Raw genomic sequence first — 17,411 nt, 5'->3', positions numbered from 1 at the left:
CCAGAGAAAGCTCAGGGGCAGTGGTGAAGACCCAGCACAGCCTAAATAAATAGATAAGAAAGAGGTTGCCTTGCCCACAGCCCAAAGCTACATTTCCAGCAGCCGAAGTTTGTATTCACCCTGAGGGCTGACTCCCGGGGCTCTCCCTCTGCCCGAGGCCAGCGGTTCTCAAAATGTGGGCCCCGGGGAGACTGATGGCCTCAGCATCACCAGGGAGCTTGTTAGAAATGCAGACCCTTTGGCCTCTCAGCCCAGATCTTCTGAATCAGAAACAGTGTTTACCCCACCCTCCAGGGATGCTGAAGCTTTGAGAACCGCTGCCCTGGGCTTCTGCCTTCTCCGCTGGGATGAAGCTCTGCACACATATTGATGATTGAAGGTTGAATTCCAAGCCCTCCCTGCATCGTGGTCCTCCCCAAAGCCTTCCCCATAAGACAGTGAAAACTCCACGTGCAGAGGCTAGAATGGGGAGCTAGAAGCAGACGCGGGTGGTTGTACGAACCTTAGCAAGCAGTGAATGGTGCACCTCCGAATCAGTAAACAGGGAAATCAGCTAGTTTTCTGAGAACAAACAAGACACTGAGAGCCAAAAACAACAACGCACACATACAAAAGGAAATGTAAGTGAATACCGAGGCCAAGAAAGTTGAGAAAAGTTGAAAGTGTTAGCTGTTCAGTCATGTCTGACTCTCCTTGACTCCATGGACCATAGCCCGCCCGGCTCCTCTGTCCCTGGAATTCTCCAGGAAAGGGTAGTGGAGTGTTACCATGTCCTCCTCCAGGGGATCTTCCCAACCCAGGGATCAAGCCCAGGTCTCCTGCACTGCGGGCGGATTCTCTACTGTCTGAGCTACCGGGGAAGCCACTGAAGCCAACTGGAAGGCAGCTTTCACTTCGTGAAGCCAACAGACGTGGTGAGGGGGGAGTGTCCCCACAGGCCTGGCAGTGCCAAATGGGCAGCGAGATTCTAAGATCCAGCAGGCCCCAGGCCCCGGTCCCCATCCTGCTATCTTACCCACCATGGGGAGGGGAGCCTGGGCAGGCGCCTTCGTATCGGCCCCTTCGCCCACTCATGCGTGAATATCATCTGGCGCCTGCTGTGTGCCAGGTCTTCTCAGCCAGAACCCTGGTCTGGGGCAAAGCACAGACCTCAGCTAAGGACTATGGGGGGAGTGGCAGGACTTGTAGGGTGGGGGTCCTTGCAAGCCATCTGGGGTCCTCTTCTCCTTGTCCCTGGGCACCACCCTCTCCTTGAGCCAGAGTTCCACTGTGCTCCTGGTTGTCACCTAGTCAGGAGACCCAGCCCAAGGCACTTGTCCCCTAGAAGCGAGAAGGATGGCCAGGTGGGGAAGTGTTGCTTTCTGTTCAGGAATGGGCAGGGTGGCCCCATCGGCAATGGCCAGACCCTGGGCTCCCCGGCCTGGAGGCCATGGGGCCACTCCAGCCTCAGCACCCTGTGCAAGTTAAAGTTCACTGACATCTGTTGGCTTTGCTTGATCCTGGCTGGTGCCGGCCCTGGGCAGGGGCATGCTCGTTCCTGGCCCCATGGCCCGTTCCTAGTCCACTGGAGGTTCCGACCCCACCATCCCCAGCCCTCCTGAGCAAAACTGAACCCCAGAGTGTCTGAACCCCAAAGTGTCCCTTGCTTTCTTCTGATTATAAAAATGATACAGGGCTTCCCTGGTGGTGCTCAGTGGCAAAGAATCTATCATGCCAAGGTGGGAGACACGGATTCAGTCTCTGGTCCCAGAAGATCCCGCACACTGTGGAGCAACTGAGCCCATGTGCCACAACATCTGAGCCTGTGCTCTAGAGCCCGGGAGCTGAGCCCATGTGCTGCAGCTAGTAAAGCCCGTGTGCCTAGAGCCTGTGCTCTGCAACGAGAGAAGCCACCAGCATGAGAAGCCTGCGCAGAGAAAAGCCTGTGCAGCAACAAAGACCCAGCCCAGCCATAAATAAATAAATAAGGAAGCCTCAAAATTAAAAAAAAAAAAAAAAAACAGAGCTTTTTTGTAAAAAATCAGGCAATTCAGAGAAGTAAAAATCACCTCAATCCCACCAACTGTTAATATTTTGGTGAGCAACCCTTTATCTAAACACATACACACACACAGATAAAGTGACAAAATCTTTACTAGCGATGTTGTTCTATAGCCTGCTTTAAAAAAAAAAATAACAAAAACAAAACGAGCTGTCGTTTAAGATGTCAATGCCAAGAGGGCTATGCCTATGACATGGCCCTTCCTGCAGACCATGAGGGACCCGGGGTCCCGGGCTGGGCAATCGGAGGCAGGGACTTACAGCAAAGCAATAGAAGCCTGTTTGGCTCCTCACATATGTGCTGTGAATGATTTTCTAGGTCAATCAGCACAGCGTTCATTACATGCTCTTAAATATAAAAAATAAATTAGCACAGAGCTGGCTTTGTTGGTGGGGTGCTGGTGTGGCCTTTGGGGATTACTTGCCAAGCTCAGAGGAGGCCACGTGGGCTGCACGGACCACCATCACGCGCACACCAGGCACACCCCATACTTCGCAGGATATGGTGGACCCGGGGCTCCCAAACTGACCCCTCGGGCAACACAGCCTCTTCCTGCCTGGGAAGGGCAGGGTCTGTTGGTGTCCCTGGGTGGGAGCACCATCTCTCTGGGATGTCTTCAAAGCACGTCAACAGCCCCTGTCCCCACCCCATGTCCCCTCCTTGCCGGTGGGATCTGGCTTCTCCTGCCACTTGTTTCCCCGAGGACTGCTGCTTCTCTTCCTGGACAAGCATGAGCCTCCTGCCTCTCTGCTGGCGTCTGGCCTCACCTGCCTCAATTCGTTTCTGACCCTGTGATCAGAGTCATTTCTCAAACACAAATTGGATCATGTCTCTCTGGCTTCAGAGCCTTCCCCGGGGACAGGTCCCCACTCCTCAGCCAGGACCATCGCGGCTGGCTCGTCCACCTCCCGCCCTTGATTGGCTCGTCCTTCACCCCAGGGCGGCCCCCTCTCGGTCCAGGCTCCATCACACCTCCTGCCTTTACCTCTGCGGCTCCCCGGGGTCTCCTCCTCCTGTTCTGAATTCCTACTCATTCTCCAAGGCTCGAACTTCAGGCTGGACTAGGTCTCCCTTGGGGCTCCCGTGGCACCCCGTTCACCCAGTGCTGCTTCTCCTCTCCTTCCCCAGTGGTGAGTGAGCACGGCTTCCCTCTCTGATTGTGAAATCGCCCAAAGCCACGGCCATGCCGGGGTCTCTGGTTTCAGACCGGCAAACATTTGCGGGGCCTCTGACCAGAGGATACCATCACCACCTTGGGCGGCAGGGCCGGCTGTTAACGATTCCCATGCAGATGAGAAGCTGAGGCTCAGGAAGGCCAGGGGGCTTGCAAAGGTCACTCAGCGCGTGTGAAACGAGCAGGGCCGCGGGGCTGGGAGCTGGGACCAGCGGTGACGAGTGGATGGTGGTCCCCCACCGCCCCCCACCCCCACCACGGTCCCTCGTGGCGGAGCGCGTGCAGCTGCAGGTGGCGGCCCTTGGGGCTGGCGAGGGCGGCCTGCTCTCAGCTGTAACTGTCAAACCACGGCCGCCACAGACGTTCACACTTCCGTCTTGAGGTTGATGGGGTTCCCTGTCCCTCGGGTCACAAGATGCTTGGGGCCCTTGCTGGGGAAGGGTGCTGGGTGTGAGCGGGACTCCAGCCACAGGGCTCATTTCTCAGACATGCCTCCTTCCAGGCTAGGGTTCCAGACCTCTCCTCCTGAGAGCAGTGAAGACCACCAGGTCCTGTCGCCTACCGTGTGCCCAGAGGTGTGTGGCTTATTCCTGCCCCTCAGAGGGGACCTGCGTGCTCTGCTCCCGCCCAGAGCTGGGCCAGGGACCCCGACCTCTGTGGGGGCTTGAGGCTCCTGCCAGTGGCCGAGCCCCTGGGGCCGCGTGTGTGGGGGACCCAGGGGGATAGATGGAGCCCCACTGCGGGGGCGTCCATATCCAGAGTAGGCTGAGGGGCCACCCTAGTCACTGACGGTCACCACAGCCTCTGTGGGATGGGGCACCCATGCAGCTGAGCTGTTATGACACCAAAACCCCATCACCCACACCTCTGAGCAGCAAGGACGAGCCTCAGACCCTCCTCCCTACTTGGGAAACGCCTCCCTGCCCGAGGGTCTGCGGACTCAAGATTCCGCTTCTGCCCAGCCTCTCATCCTGTCCTCTGTCCTCTGCCCAGAACAGAGGCCCCATGGCCCACTCCAGCCCCTATGGGATTTTGTTCCCTCCTTCCTTTCTCTCTCGCCGACAGGGAACATAGGTCTGGCTGAGGAAAGCTGTTCTGGGGGTGGAGAGGACAGGAGAGTAAGTGGTTTTTGAAAAGCAGGAGCTTTCTAAAGGCCAAGTGTGCTGGTTCGAGCTGCTCTGGTGATGCCTGGCACAGCTGTAGAAGCTGAGCCCTTGATGCCTAGCCAGTCGGGGCTGGGTCCACGGCCTGGGGAACCTAGCAGGGGCCGGTTGAGGCTGGGGTCCCCCGAGCGTGTCCCACCGGCCTGCTTCTCCGAGTCCTGTCTGTGCAGCTATGTAGGGGACATGACTGCTGTCCTGAGGGGAAAGTGATGCCTCTTGGGGTCTCCACTGAGGGCCCAGGGGCAATGGCCCCCTGCTCAGAGGCCTCCACCAGGGTGGGAGCCCCAGAGTTCACTGAGATTCACCCCAGCATCAACCCAGACTGCTGCTCAGAGGAAAGCCAGGCTGGGGACCCAGCAAGCCTCTCGGCACAGGGTGGGCCCTGGGGGCTTCGAGCAGCTCCAGGCTGTAGGAAGAGAGGCAGTGTCTTGAGCAGAACGAGGGGGCCTGGACCACAGCCTCTGCTTTCTCTTCTGGAGAAAAACCACAGTTCAGCTGTGCTGGCTGATAAGCTCTGCTGCTTCTGTGCCTCGAGCCTGCCCCAAGGTTCTGAAGTTTTGAGCCCTAGGGTGGTCCTTGGGGCTTTGGGAGGGAAAACGGGCTGGGAGAGGAAGCTGGATTGTCCAGGGAAAGAGTACAGACCTGGATTCCTTATAATTTAGCATCGAAACTGGAGCGTTTTCAAGAATTGAAAGGGAGTTGTCTTATTACACCAGGGCAGCAGATACCAATTGGGACTCCTCAGGGCAAACCGAGACGTATGTTACCCTACTTACTAGCATTTCTGAGCTGTGTGCATTTGGGCAATTACATAACCTCTCTGAATTCCAATTTCTGCATAAAGGCTGATCCTGTGTGCCTGCCTCCCAGGGCTGGTGGAGGGAATGTTGTTGTTTAGTTGGTAAGTCCTGTCCAACTCTTTGTGACCCCATGAACTGCAGCACACCAGGCTTCCCTGTCCTTCACCATCTCCTGGAGTTTGCTCAAACTCATGTCCATTGGGTTGGTGATGCCATCCAACCATCTCGTCCCCTGCTGTCCCCTTTTCCTCTTGCCCTTGCTCTTTCTCAGCATCAGGCTGTTTGCACATCAGGTGGCCACAGTATCGGAGCTGAGGGATTGAAGGAGGCCATTAAGTTATGTGAAAATGCCTGAACAGCCCTCAGCATAGACTGGGCTCTCCGTTTGTTCTCTTTCAGAGAGGAAGGGGGCTCCTTGTCCTCGGAGGGAAGCAGGGACCTGTCACTCTCTGGAGGGACTTCTCGTGGGGAGCAGCCAGGGAAGGCGTGCATGCAGCTGGACAGTCAGATTCCAGTCTTCGCTGTGCCTTCCCGCAGGGTGACAGTGCGGCCCCAGGACTGCCCCATCCTCAGGCCGACCTGTACCTGGGGACGGCGGGCCAGTGAAGGGTCCTAGGCGGCAACTCCCTTGTGGACTTGTCCCCTCCCCTCCTCCCAGGTGGTGGTCTTTGGTACTCATGGAGGACCCCTCCCAGCACCTGGCCTGAAGTGGCTTTGCTTTCTGCCAGAGGTCCCAGTTTTGGCTGAGAAAGCCTGTGTACTTCTGTTCTCTGAGGTTGCCCTGTATGAACACAGCTGTTTTCTGGGAGGTCCAGGAAGAATTTAAGGAGGCTGCCTGCACTTCCTGCGGCTGCTCCTGGGGACTGAGAAATTGACCAGAACCTGTGCCAACCCAGCATTTTGAACGAGGTGGCGAGGTGGGTGTGGGACCTGCCTCTGCCCCTTGACCCCGGGCTAGCCTGAGGTCTCCAGGCCCCAGGTTCCTGCAGGGAGTGCCTCCTCTGGGCTTGATGACAGGCATGGGTGGTGCTGCCCTGCTCAAATCCTCTGCATTTCACCCCAGGGCCCCCAGGCACCACCTCTGCCTGCCCCCTCCCCTCCACTGCCCTGGGAGCCCCTGAAGGCAGAGTGGGCACTGTGGAGAGGACAATTAGCTGAGTCTGGACAGAGGTGCCCAGTAGAGGACTGAATGAGTGCGGTCAGAGCTGGGAAGCAGTCCAGTGTGTGGCACACTCTGCATGGAGGCTGCCCCCACATTCCCTCTGTCCCCAAAGCCAGAGCTGCTGCAGGCGGAAGGTGCCAGATGCCCAGGTGCATGGTCAGCTCTCCATGGAGGCCTCAGGCCAGCAACATGAACCCTGCAGTCCAGACCACTGGCTACTTTGTTCTCCACTTCCTCCTCTCACCCCAAGGAGGCTCTTCCCGCCACATGAATCAGGACTTGCCAGAAAAGTGGTTTCTGAAGAGGTCAGCTCCAGGAGGCATCTGGATCTAACAGCGCATGGCCCTCAGCAGACTTCTGCCTCCCAGTCTCCTCCATTAAACGAAGGCCCAAGGCCTCAGTGGCAGGGGGTAGGCATGGAGCTCCGAGGGTGACCCCTTGGGGTGGGTGCAGGGTCGGCCTCAGCATCATCTTCGGGCCAAGGCCGCAGACTCCCAGCCAACTCCTTCTTTAACAAGTTTGGCCCAGGCAAGGGCTCCCCAGCTCTATCCTCTTGACAAAGGACAAGAAGTGGGGTACCCAACAGGTGTCACCAAGATTACACGATAGCTGAGAAAAGATGTCTCCAAAAATGAGGGGCTGGAACTGCAAGAAGAGGTGCCAAAATCCCACTGTAAGACTTTCTGGCTGATCAGCCAGTTCAGGGAGGGTCTTGACAAGTAAGGCTTCTTTGATGCTAAAGGAAGACACCAGTATTAATACATGTTTTCACACAGAACTTCTGACCCTTCTCTTGCAGACCCCAGATTTATCATCTAGGGCTGACAATTTCATAGGCAAATGAACGGCAACTTGTTGTTCTAACTGATATTTTAAACAAGGGTGATTGAGCATTTTTCACATATTTGTGGGCTGTTTGCATTTCCTCTTCTGAGAACAGCTTATTCACATCCTTTGCTCATTTTTCTACTAGCTCGTCTTTTTTTCTTAATGATTTGTAGGTACTCTTTATATATTATGGATATGAACCCTGTGTGGTGCGTTTTCTTCCCTTTTTTCTGTCATTTACATTTTAATGTTGTTTATGTTGTCTTCTACAAAAAGTTTTACAGTTTCAAGCTGTCCCGTTTGAATCTTTCCCTCTGGCTTCTGTGTTTCATGTCGTGCTTAAGATTTCTCTCAATGAGATGATTCAGCTGCTGGTTCAGACATTCTGAGAAACAACGGCCACAGCGTTTGCAGTGGCAGCAAATTGTGCATGTATTTCAAAAGAAAATAAGAAAATGTTTATTGTAAAAAGCCAGAACTGTCACCCCGAGCATTTATTTAAATATTAATAGATATGGGTAAAAATTTACAAATGGTATAACGAAACTAACAGCTTTATATTCACAGATGGTCAGATGCTGACAAACAAGAAATGAGATCTATGTACATTGAGATTTGGTTGTTACGAAAATGCATATGAAGGCTTCAGAAATGGTCTATTTATAGGCTTTGGTGGAGCCATAATCCCCAGTTTCCTACTGACTCCTGATGCTGCTTGAGAACTATGAGAAGTGGAACTGGGTCCGATTATGTTGGAGGGTTTAGTTTTAGAAGGTATCCTTCGGCATGTGTTGGACCCCCTAAAATGTGACAAAGAAAAGAGAAGTAAAATGTCAAATGAAACCAAAAGCGAACAGTCATTTTTATCCTAACCTGCATTATTGTGATTTAGTTGCTCAGTCATGTCCCAGCTCTTTGCGACTCTATGGACTGTAGCCCACCAGGCAGCTCTGTCCATGGGATTCTCCAGGGAAGAATACTGGAGTGGGATGCCATTTCCTTCTCCAGGGGATCTTCCTGACCCAGAGATCAAACCCGTTTCTCCTGCTTGTCAGGCAGGTTCTTCACCACTGAGCCCCCAAGGAAGCCCTTTAACCTGTATGCACTGTATAATCCATGCTTTTCCTTGGTGTGACATGTCTCTCCATTTCTGGCCTATGATGGCCCTGGGGTGAGGTAAGTTTCCTTTGCAATTCAAGGAATAAAGGACTGCTGCCCTTTACACACACTTGTCCTAGACGTGTCTTCCTAAAATGTCAAGGCCTCTCTGACTTGAGCCCAGCCCCAGCTGCCTTCTCTCTCCTCTCGTCTTTCCACCCGCCCCTCCAGACATCTGAGCTGAGACTCACATTCCCCACCTACTCCAACCACACAGAAAGGTGACAGCACCTCGTCTCAGGCCCCAGCGCCTGGACGACAGGCGTGGTGGGACTACTGCACTCCCACAGCCCAGAGGAAGGGAGCTTTGTGGGTGGGCGGAGGCGGCGTGGAGCAGGGGGCCCGCCAGTCTCAGGCAGGCTGCAGACATGGCTCCTGGGCGGGAGCAGCTTAGGGCTGCCATGTCTTCATAGGACCCTGTTGCCAGTGGGTCGCTCGCTTGTCTACACTCCAAGGTCTGCCTGCTCTCACCTTCCACTCGCTACCTTTAAAACAGGTTGAGGAGCCCCTGCCACAGTCTACTACAGAGGCCTTCCAGCACCTCACTTCCCCCATTGATCTGAAGATAACAGCTTTTCTCTCCCCACCGAATAAACTGTTAAAAAAAAATCACAGGGCCAGTGTGTTTACAAGGCTAACAGCAGGCAGCATTTGCCACAGAAGCTTGTCCCTAAACCAGTATTTCCCGTCGCTTTGCAGCCAGGCTGAATTCCTGCCCCGTGTTAATTTCTGGTCATCAGGGCACCCAAGTGGCCCGGTGTCAGGGCCATCAGTCTGCTGATGATATTTTGGTGGGGCTGAGTGAAAAGTGGTTTTTCAACATTTTAAAACTCTTGCTCGAGGGCAGTTTTACTGCAGAACTGGTAAAGATCTGCTAAAACTAGCAGAGAAGCAGCCTTAAATCTCCCTATGCTGATTTCCTGCTGAGAAATTAAGCCCCGAGAGAAAACCTGCTGCTGATATTGATTTACAGAATGAATCTGCCAACTGCAGCCTCCATTTTCACCAGAGCCATCCATTTCACTGCCACTCAGGGCCCAGAACACAACCAGTTCATTGTGTGTTGTTCGGAAGATGTGAAACTCTGAGGGCAGGGTGGGGAGGTGAGGGCACTGGCAGGGAGCCATGTTGATCCCGTGGCCGCTCGGGGCCCCAGCCAGGTGAGCGGCCCGGACACGTGGGGAGCCACCACCTTGCAGAGTGGGTCAGTGGAAATGTGGAGAACTGGGCACGGAGACAGCGAGGCTGCTGCAGGGTAAAGCAGTATTACACAACTGCTGCTTTTCGCCAGCAGGGACTAGCAAAGAACCCCGCCGGAAACACACAGGCTAATTAAAAACCAGCATCAAAACTGTGCTGGCTTTGGGACAAGTGTGAGTTTCTCTGTGCTGCTGAGTTCAGTCACTAAGGCATATTTGCGACACCCCACAGATTGTAGCCCACCAGGCTTCCCTGTCCATGGGATTTTCCAGGCAAGAATACTGAAGTGAGATCCCTTCTCCCAGGGATCTTCCCGACCCAGGGATCCAACCTGCGTTTCTTGCACTGGAGGCAGGTTCTTGACTACTGAGCCACCAGGGAAGGCCCTTACCAGCTTAGGTTCCAGGCCACAGGGCAAAGTGCTTCCCTCCGAAAAACAACAGTTGCGACAGCACTAAGGGAGACAACGGTCTGCTTTGTTCTAAAGCGCAGCAAGAGGAGGCCATGATGGAACCTCCGCGGGCCACGTGCAGCAGTGCAAGTGCTCTGGGCAGGCCTGGGCGAGCCAGTGTCCAGCCCCACCTGTGAGACAGGGGCCAGGCCAGGGGACACAGGCCTTTCCCAGGGGAAGCTTCAGGAAGCCCCCGTGTCCTCAGCGTGAGTCCCAGGGAGTGGGACAAAGGCCTTGCAAGGTCTTCTACTCTGTGTGAGTGCCTGAGCAAATGAGTCTTTCCCCAAATGGGGAAACAAGTGAAGAAATTAAGAAAACGTCCCCACGGAAGGGCACTGGTGGGTCACTTGCACATCAAAACCCACAGAAATTACTTAGCCATAAAAATGAATGAAATCCTGCTAGTTACAATACGTGTGGACCTCAAGGGAGTGAGCCTAAATGAAATAAATCAAATACTCTATGATCTCTCTCATAGATGGAACCTAAATACATATGAATATTTAAACCAAGTTCATAGATGCAGAGGACAGACTGGTGTGGTGGTTGCAAAAGGCATGGATGGGGTGGGGTGTAGGATAAATGGGTGAAGTTTAAAGTTTAAATAGAATTAAAATAGAGAAATAAAACCCACAAAGTTAAACTAATATTTACTAATGTCTTTAATTTCTGTCCCCCGACAGAAGGATTAGCACATACAAGATGTTTGTTTGCGGACTTAAGCAGAAAATGACAGCTTGTTAACACTACCTTCTTTTCTCTTCTCCACTCAATTTTTGGTCTTTATTAACCCGGAAGGAACAGAGGTAGAAAAACTGCAAGAGGAAAACACGATAGCCTGTGCAAGTTTACTGAGTTCCCTTTTCCTATGTTTCTGTCAACACCGACGGATGCTCGCCATCCCACCAGACCTGACCTAGACGGTGAGGGCAGAGGACGTTCTTGAAGAAGATGGGAAAGAGCAGGGCAATGATGAAGAGACAAAAACGCTCTTCAGATCATCACCCCGGACCTGACGACAGTGCTTTGTTCCGCCTTGGTGAGCAGACAGCACCCCAGTGCTGGGGCATCCCAGCCCCGGGGGCCAGGCAGACGTGGGAACAGGGAGATGGCAGGGCTGCACTGACCTCTGCGGGGTTCCAGTCCTCACCTCTTCTCTGCTACCCTGCTAAGGTCGGGAGGCTGGCCTCCCGGCTGCTACTGAATGACAGGGGTTGTGCGGGGCCTCCAGGTGGACGCCCTGCAGATGCTGCAGCAATAAAAGCAGTGTAGCAAGTACTGGCGGGATCATAAGAGTCATGAGGAAACAAGAGCCTTTTGTTTATTCAGCTAGCGAATGACTTACGGGCTTCCCTGGCGGCTCAGTGGTAAAGAATCTGCCTGCCAAGCAGGAGATGCAGGTTGATCCCTGGGTCGGAAAGATCCCCTGGAAAAGGAAATGGCAACCTACCTCCAGTACTCTTGCCTGGAGAATCCCGTGGACAGAGGAGCCTGGCGGGCTACAGTCCATGGTGTTGCAAACAGTTGGACACAACTTAGCAACTAAACAACAACAATATGGTTTACAGTATTTTAGGTGGAAAAGTCTCTTCAGTGCAAGTGTAAAAAAAAAAAAAAAAAAAAATTTTCCCCCCTTGAAGGTAAGGTCAAAATTGGAGCTTTTTTACAAACTAGAAAACTTCAGTGATAGTCAACCTAGGAGCAGATATAAAAATCCGCAACAAAAAAAATTTTTGTTTTGGATCAAAGCTTAATCCTGACTCCACGAGTTGGACCAGGCAACACTGAACAACGGCTTATTTTAGTGAACACTGCAAAGCAAAGCAGGGCAGCCCTGCTCCCTTCTATCCTCCCTTCCACCCGACACTGCAGACAAGGTGGCAGAACCTACCCTTTCGTCCTGGAACCACTGAAACCAGTTCTTCTCCTCTTGGCTTTTTGGGAGGCTGGCATCCTTTTCCTCTTTCTTTCGTTTCTGGTTTTATTTGCAAAGTAGTGAGAAGATATGGGTGCTCCCTCATCCGACTCCTCAGGAGTGTTTTTTCTGGTGCCTCTGCTGCTGGAGGGGCTTCTCCGTGGGGAGGTGTCCTCAGCTACAAAGGACAATACAGACATTTACTGGCGATGCCGCGCTGACAGTCTACGTGCAGACGCACAGCACAGGGCGCAGTTCAGCCGAGGCCCTGCTGCTTTCCTGGAGCACCCCGCCACTTGGGTTCAACCATCCCACAAGAACCTGCTCTTCTTTTATTTCAGAAAGCCCCAAAGTCATCAATGGCAATTCAGTTTTAAAGAATGGGGGGTCAGAATTCATGAAGAAAATAACCAGAGTCAGGTTTATTAGCTCACTCTCTGCAGCCCAAGTCCCTGCTATTGTTTGTGCCATTAATCCCATTAAGCTCTCTGAAAAGTAGAAAGTGCTAACTAAAAGACAATTTATTAGTTTACATATGCTGAACATCTTCAGAGAGATAGTTACTTAGAAGTGAGTGTCGGAAAATTCTAGACTGTATTTTACTTTTCTTTGCATAATAGCTGTGAATGGTTTACATACTGTGCAGGAAATGGGCCTGTACAAAGCACACATTTGCAAAGAAGATGGTAATTTCCATAGGTATTTGCAAGCCAAGGCACTCCCAAAGCCTGAAATCTCCCCACCAACAGTGACTGGGTCTTCATTTCTGAAGGTACTTCTGGGCTGGCCTGGTTGGTTTTACCCTCGGGCTACCCTGCCTCACTGCGTGCTGGGAAGGGCGAAGAGCTCAGTCCTTCCAGCTGTGGGACTTTAGGAAAATGAAAAACCTCGCCCCTGTCCACCTCCAAATTGGGTGTGGGGAAGTCCCTGGCGGTCCAGTGGTTACGACTCTGCCCTTCACTGCCCGTGGGTCTGGGTTCAGTCCCTGCTTAGTGGACTAAGATCCCATAAGCTGCACGGCGTGGTCAAAAATAAAACAGGAAGGACTGAATGACACCAAACGGGCGAAGCTCTTCACTTAGCATCTCTCCCTCAGTAAGTGGGGTGGTCATCACGGCGATTTCTGCACAGCTGCCCTGTCTGACGTGGGTAAATACCCTCCCAAACAAGGTGCTACACTAACCAAGCGTTAAGTTCCCACCAAGAGTTCAATGTGTCTGAAGTAAGGCTTTTATGGAATAATTACCGTACAGAAGAATTAACGAGAACCTGACTCTTCGTGCCAAGGGATAAAAACGACTGTGGAGAGACAGAACGCGACTCGCTCGTTTCTCATCCCACTACCATTCCCCTCAGCCCTGGGAAGGACTGGAGTCACAGAACAGTTCTCTTGGCTCGTATGCATCACGATACCCTGGAGGCAGGCACCTGACTCCTGCACCTGACTTATCGCCCACAGCAGTCTTTGTTCTCCATTTTCCCTGCATCCACACTTTCCATCGTGATGAGCTCTGTTATCAGAGGTGCTACACGACAGGCCTCACACAGCCTCTGGGAACGTCCATAAGGATGCACTCGCTCAGGCAGCGCCTTTCAACGCTTAGCGACAGTAGAGGCTCTCGCGTTCCAGTTACATGTTCATTTTCCAAAACATTTCAACTTAATCTTTAGACATGCTTTTCGGATAACACGTTCCTTCCTCAGATAAGGAAAGTGAAACACAAAAAGGTTATTCGTGGCCTGCCAAGGATCACACAGGGGGATCAATCTGACCAATCTGCAACCGGCACCTGGGGGCTCCAGGGTCCTCAGGCGCTTGCTTTAACAGAATCAACAAATGCTGGGCCCATAGGCCCTCCATTGGGTCCTATTAGCAGGTCTGCTAACTGGCACCCCCAGGGGACCTAAGCACCAGTGTTCTCTATGAAGTGCCTGGCACCCCACCGGGGTCTGCTCGGAGCACTTGGATGTCAGTGTGACGAAGTGTAGGAAGCAGTGACACAACCCAGAAACCACACAACTCTCATCCAGTGAGAGGCACTGCTTAACATTAAAAGAGGCTTTTGGAAAAACACGTATTTGGCTGTATACTGAACCTGGCAATGTCCACTCAGAGTATTTCTGTAATATTGGAATCACTTCAGCACCATATTTTTCCAGTTTGTCTTCGGTAACACCATCAATTTGAAGCAAAACCTCAGGATCAGAAGATAAAGATTCTGTACAGGGGCATAAAATTAGAAATTTAAATTACCACCCAGAGAAAACCCACTGGATTTATGCTCATTCACCCATTCAGCGCCTGTGTGTTAAGTGCCAACTGACTGCAGAGCGCTGGGTACACGGGCCAATTTTCTACAAAGGCAGCTAATGCCAACAGAGGCAGCAGACAGGCCCAGAGGGCAGGCGCCCACCATCGCATTCCAGCAGCAAAGGTGTGTGGTCAGGGCAGAGAATAGGAGGGGGTCGAGGACGTTGGGGCGAGCAGAGTAGGGGGGTATCCGGTCTTTGCTCTCATCCACTGTTCACATTACAAAGACGAGTCTAGTTGCAATTATGGGGATCCTTTGTTTGCAGAGAAGGCCAACATGTGTGCTTCCTTCCACCTCTGACTTTTCCCCTGCACTCCTGACTTGCATCCACTGATCAGTAAGGCCTCAAATGAATTCTCACTCCCCCCTCAACCCAAACCTGTCCTTCCTCTGGCCTTTCTGCACATGGGCGAGGCAAGTAGGCCATTAAGAGTCCTCTGAGCACAGAAGGCACGTGAGTCTTACAGCTAGACAAGTCTGTCGTTGTAAATACCACTCTGGCTGCTGTATGCAAAATGGACTGTAAGGGAAAGAGGAGAAACTGGAGCCCTGAGGAAGCTGCTCAGGGGCAAGTGAGGATACTGTGAACTAGATGGAGAGAAGCAGCAGATTCAGACATGTTTTGGAGGCTAGGTCTGTAGGATTTATTGATGCACTGGCTATGGGGAGCAAGTGAGTATTCCCCACATATTTGAGTTGAGCAAAGGGTGGATTTCAAATCCGTGATTCTCGCATCATTTCTACATTTAGAGGAAAAAGAACAGACCTGTGGGACAGACCAGGGGGTTAGCAGAAGATAAAGTTAGGGAGGCAAGGAGAAATGCCGATCCCTGCAGGTTCCCTGGGGGTCCAGTGGTTAATGTTTGATCCCTGGTCACAGAACTAAGGTCCTATATGCCTCGGGGTGTGGCCAAAAAAAAAAAAAAAGAAATGCAAATCCCTGATAGAGTTTGTACTTTATCTGAAGAACTGCTGGAGCTTTAAAGAGTACTTAGAAGATTAAAATGAGTATCATGTTTATATCTGGAGTTAAGGAGTCCAGTTAAGAAACTTCAGTGAGAACCTAGGAACGAAATACAGTATTTTATTGATTCTAAGACATACACTTTTTTTTTTTTTTTTGCATTTTGGCATTCCTGAGGTCAAGCTGCGTCTTACCAGTGCAGATGGTCAGATGGCAGCTGTCCAGCGGCTGTCACCGCCTGTGCACGTGAGAACATAGTCACAGCATCAGTCAACAGCACCACTGCAGTGCTGGTTCCTCACAAGTTGAGTTTAACTGCACATGAATTGTCTTCAAAAAGACTAGACTGGGATGAGCACTGAGAAAATGATGTGGGGACGTCCCTGGTGACCCAGGGGTCAAGAATCCACCTTCCCAGGCAGGGGACATGGGTTCAATCCCTGGTCAGGGAACTAAGATCCTGTGCTGTGGGGTTGAGCCACAACAAAGACCCAAGGCAGCCAAAAAGAAAAAAATAATAATTAAAAAAAGAAAACGACTGTGAATGCAAAAAAGCTCAGACACGGAGTAATGGGGAATAAATGTGGCATTAACAAAGCAAATGATTTGTTCTGGAGGAGATGACAATTTCATAGTTTCTTGTAGGCAACAACCAAGTGCTTTACATGACTTGTGTTGCTAAGAGATGCGTGCCCATCTGTGGACAACTTCCTGGTATCATTAAGAAAACACCACCATCACATTGGAAGGGGTGATGGGGATTTTGATAAAAGTTTGGGGGATATAGTGGAACATGCTAAAAAGGCTGTATCACTAACGTCCCTGATGACATGAGGGAAAAACAGTGACAGCTGAGTCAAAAAAAAGGTTCAGAAGAGTCAGGCTTTGAATGTGAATTTTTACAAGTAGTTAAATCAACCTACTTTGACTTATGCGTTTTTCCACAGAGGCACAGTTATGTATGTTAAAAATCTAAATTAACTAGAATACAACTCTTTCAATAAAAGTACTGTGTCACAATTTAATTAGCAGAATTTTTTTCTTTCTCAATAGTCCATAAAATAACAACGTGGCATCTTAGAGTTGATGAGATACTATAATGACCTATGGTGGCCAGAGTGGGAATGGGAAAGAGGGAAGGTGGTGATTATGGGTTTTTATAAAGGATAAGCATGGAAGGAAATGTACACTCATCATCAGTCAACTACTGGCCAACTTATTTTCCAGGGACTTTACTACAAGAATTCTGGGTGGAGCTATCTGAAGCCATGGGGATAATTCAGGTCAGCAAGTATTTATCACAAAATACTTAAGACACAGCCATGTGCTAGGTCTGGATTCGGAGAAACATAAAACAAAATCTCTTTTCATAAGGAACTTATGTTATAGGAATGTGAAGCTAAGGTCCTCACGAAAACAAAACCAAACCGTGTGCACAATTCATTAAAAATAAGGCAGGCAAGTAATGCACACAAAGTAAGAGACACCTGGTATTAGCAATTACAATTATCCATATCTTAACATGGAGCATTAAACCAAAGTATAAGATTAAAATTATATTAATACCATATGTCTGAAGAACAAAGTACTGTGTTTATCTTCAAGAATATATTTTATTTCAAGAATGAGTTTAAAATTGTTTGAGCTTTCAATTCAGAGATGAAAAAGACTGAGATACACTTATGCTCTTGATGAGTTCTTTATCAGGATTAACTTTGGCCCATTCATTTATGCTGTGCAGCAGGAGACACACACATACCAACCTGCGAGCTTCTTGAGAGTGACGGTATTAAAAATATTAAAGTAGTGGACGCCAAAAACTTTCCCCAGAGATTTGCAGACTTCTGTAAGTTCTCCAAGACATTTCTTCACCACCTCTTCCCTCTGAGACACCTTTGCCACTAACGCTTTTTGTTTTTTCACACTGCTGGAATTTTCCGTTTCCATAAAGTCTACCTTTGTGAGAGAAAAACAGAGCACAAGAGTGGGTGTGTGCATACTTGTAGCCAAACAGAGGCTTTATTTAATGCTTAATTACATTTCTTGGGGTCAGGGTAGGGGTATTTCTGTTATGTCAAGTAGATAGTAAGTCTCTTGGGAACAGGGGCTGTCCATTCTCCATCTTCACATTTCCAGTGAGAGCACAGAAAAGCTTTTTAATAAATGTTTACTTAATGAATATATGATGATCTAATGATCTGATAGCCCATATAATTCATTTTGACAAGTATGACATTACTTGG

General features: G+C 50.7%; 1 protein-coding gene across 2 annotated transcripts in view; it reads right to left on the bottom strand.

The window, feature by feature from the left end:
• Nucleotides 1-7,626: 7,626 nt before the first annotated feature.
• Nucleotides 7,627-17,411, bottom strand: part of BLM (BLM RecQ like helicase) — a 92,651-nt gene continuing 82,866 nt past the window's right edge. For both annotated transcript variants that reach the window (XM_086364470.1, XM_086364471.1), the window contains 4 exons: nucleotides 16,932-17,124; nucleotides 13,989-14,111; nucleotides 11,869-12,070; nucleotides 7,627-7,968 (listed from right to left, as the gene is read on the bottom strand). In XM_086364470.1, the coding sequence (XP_086220596.1) occupies nucleotides 7,791-7,968; nucleotides 11,869-12,070; nucleotides 13,989-14,111; nucleotides 16,932-17,124 (696 nt within the window). In that variant the 3' untranslated portion in view covers nucleotides 7,627-7,790. The remainder of the gene's footprint in view (nucleotides 7,969-11,868; nucleotides 12,071-13,988; nucleotides 14,112-16,931; nucleotides 17,125-17,411) is intronic.

This window comes from Bos grunniens, chromosome 21 (genome assembly GCF_055505025.1).
Source record: "Bos grunniens cultivar Pamir isolate PY7600 chromosome 21, Bosgru_T2T1.0, whole genome shotgun sequence".
NCBI lineage: Eukaryota > Metazoa > Chordata > Mammalia > Artiodactyla > Bovidae > Bos > Bos grunniens.
The sequence above is the reverse complement of the archived record's forward strand: the minus strand, read 5'-3'. Positions and strand labels throughout refer to the sequence as shown.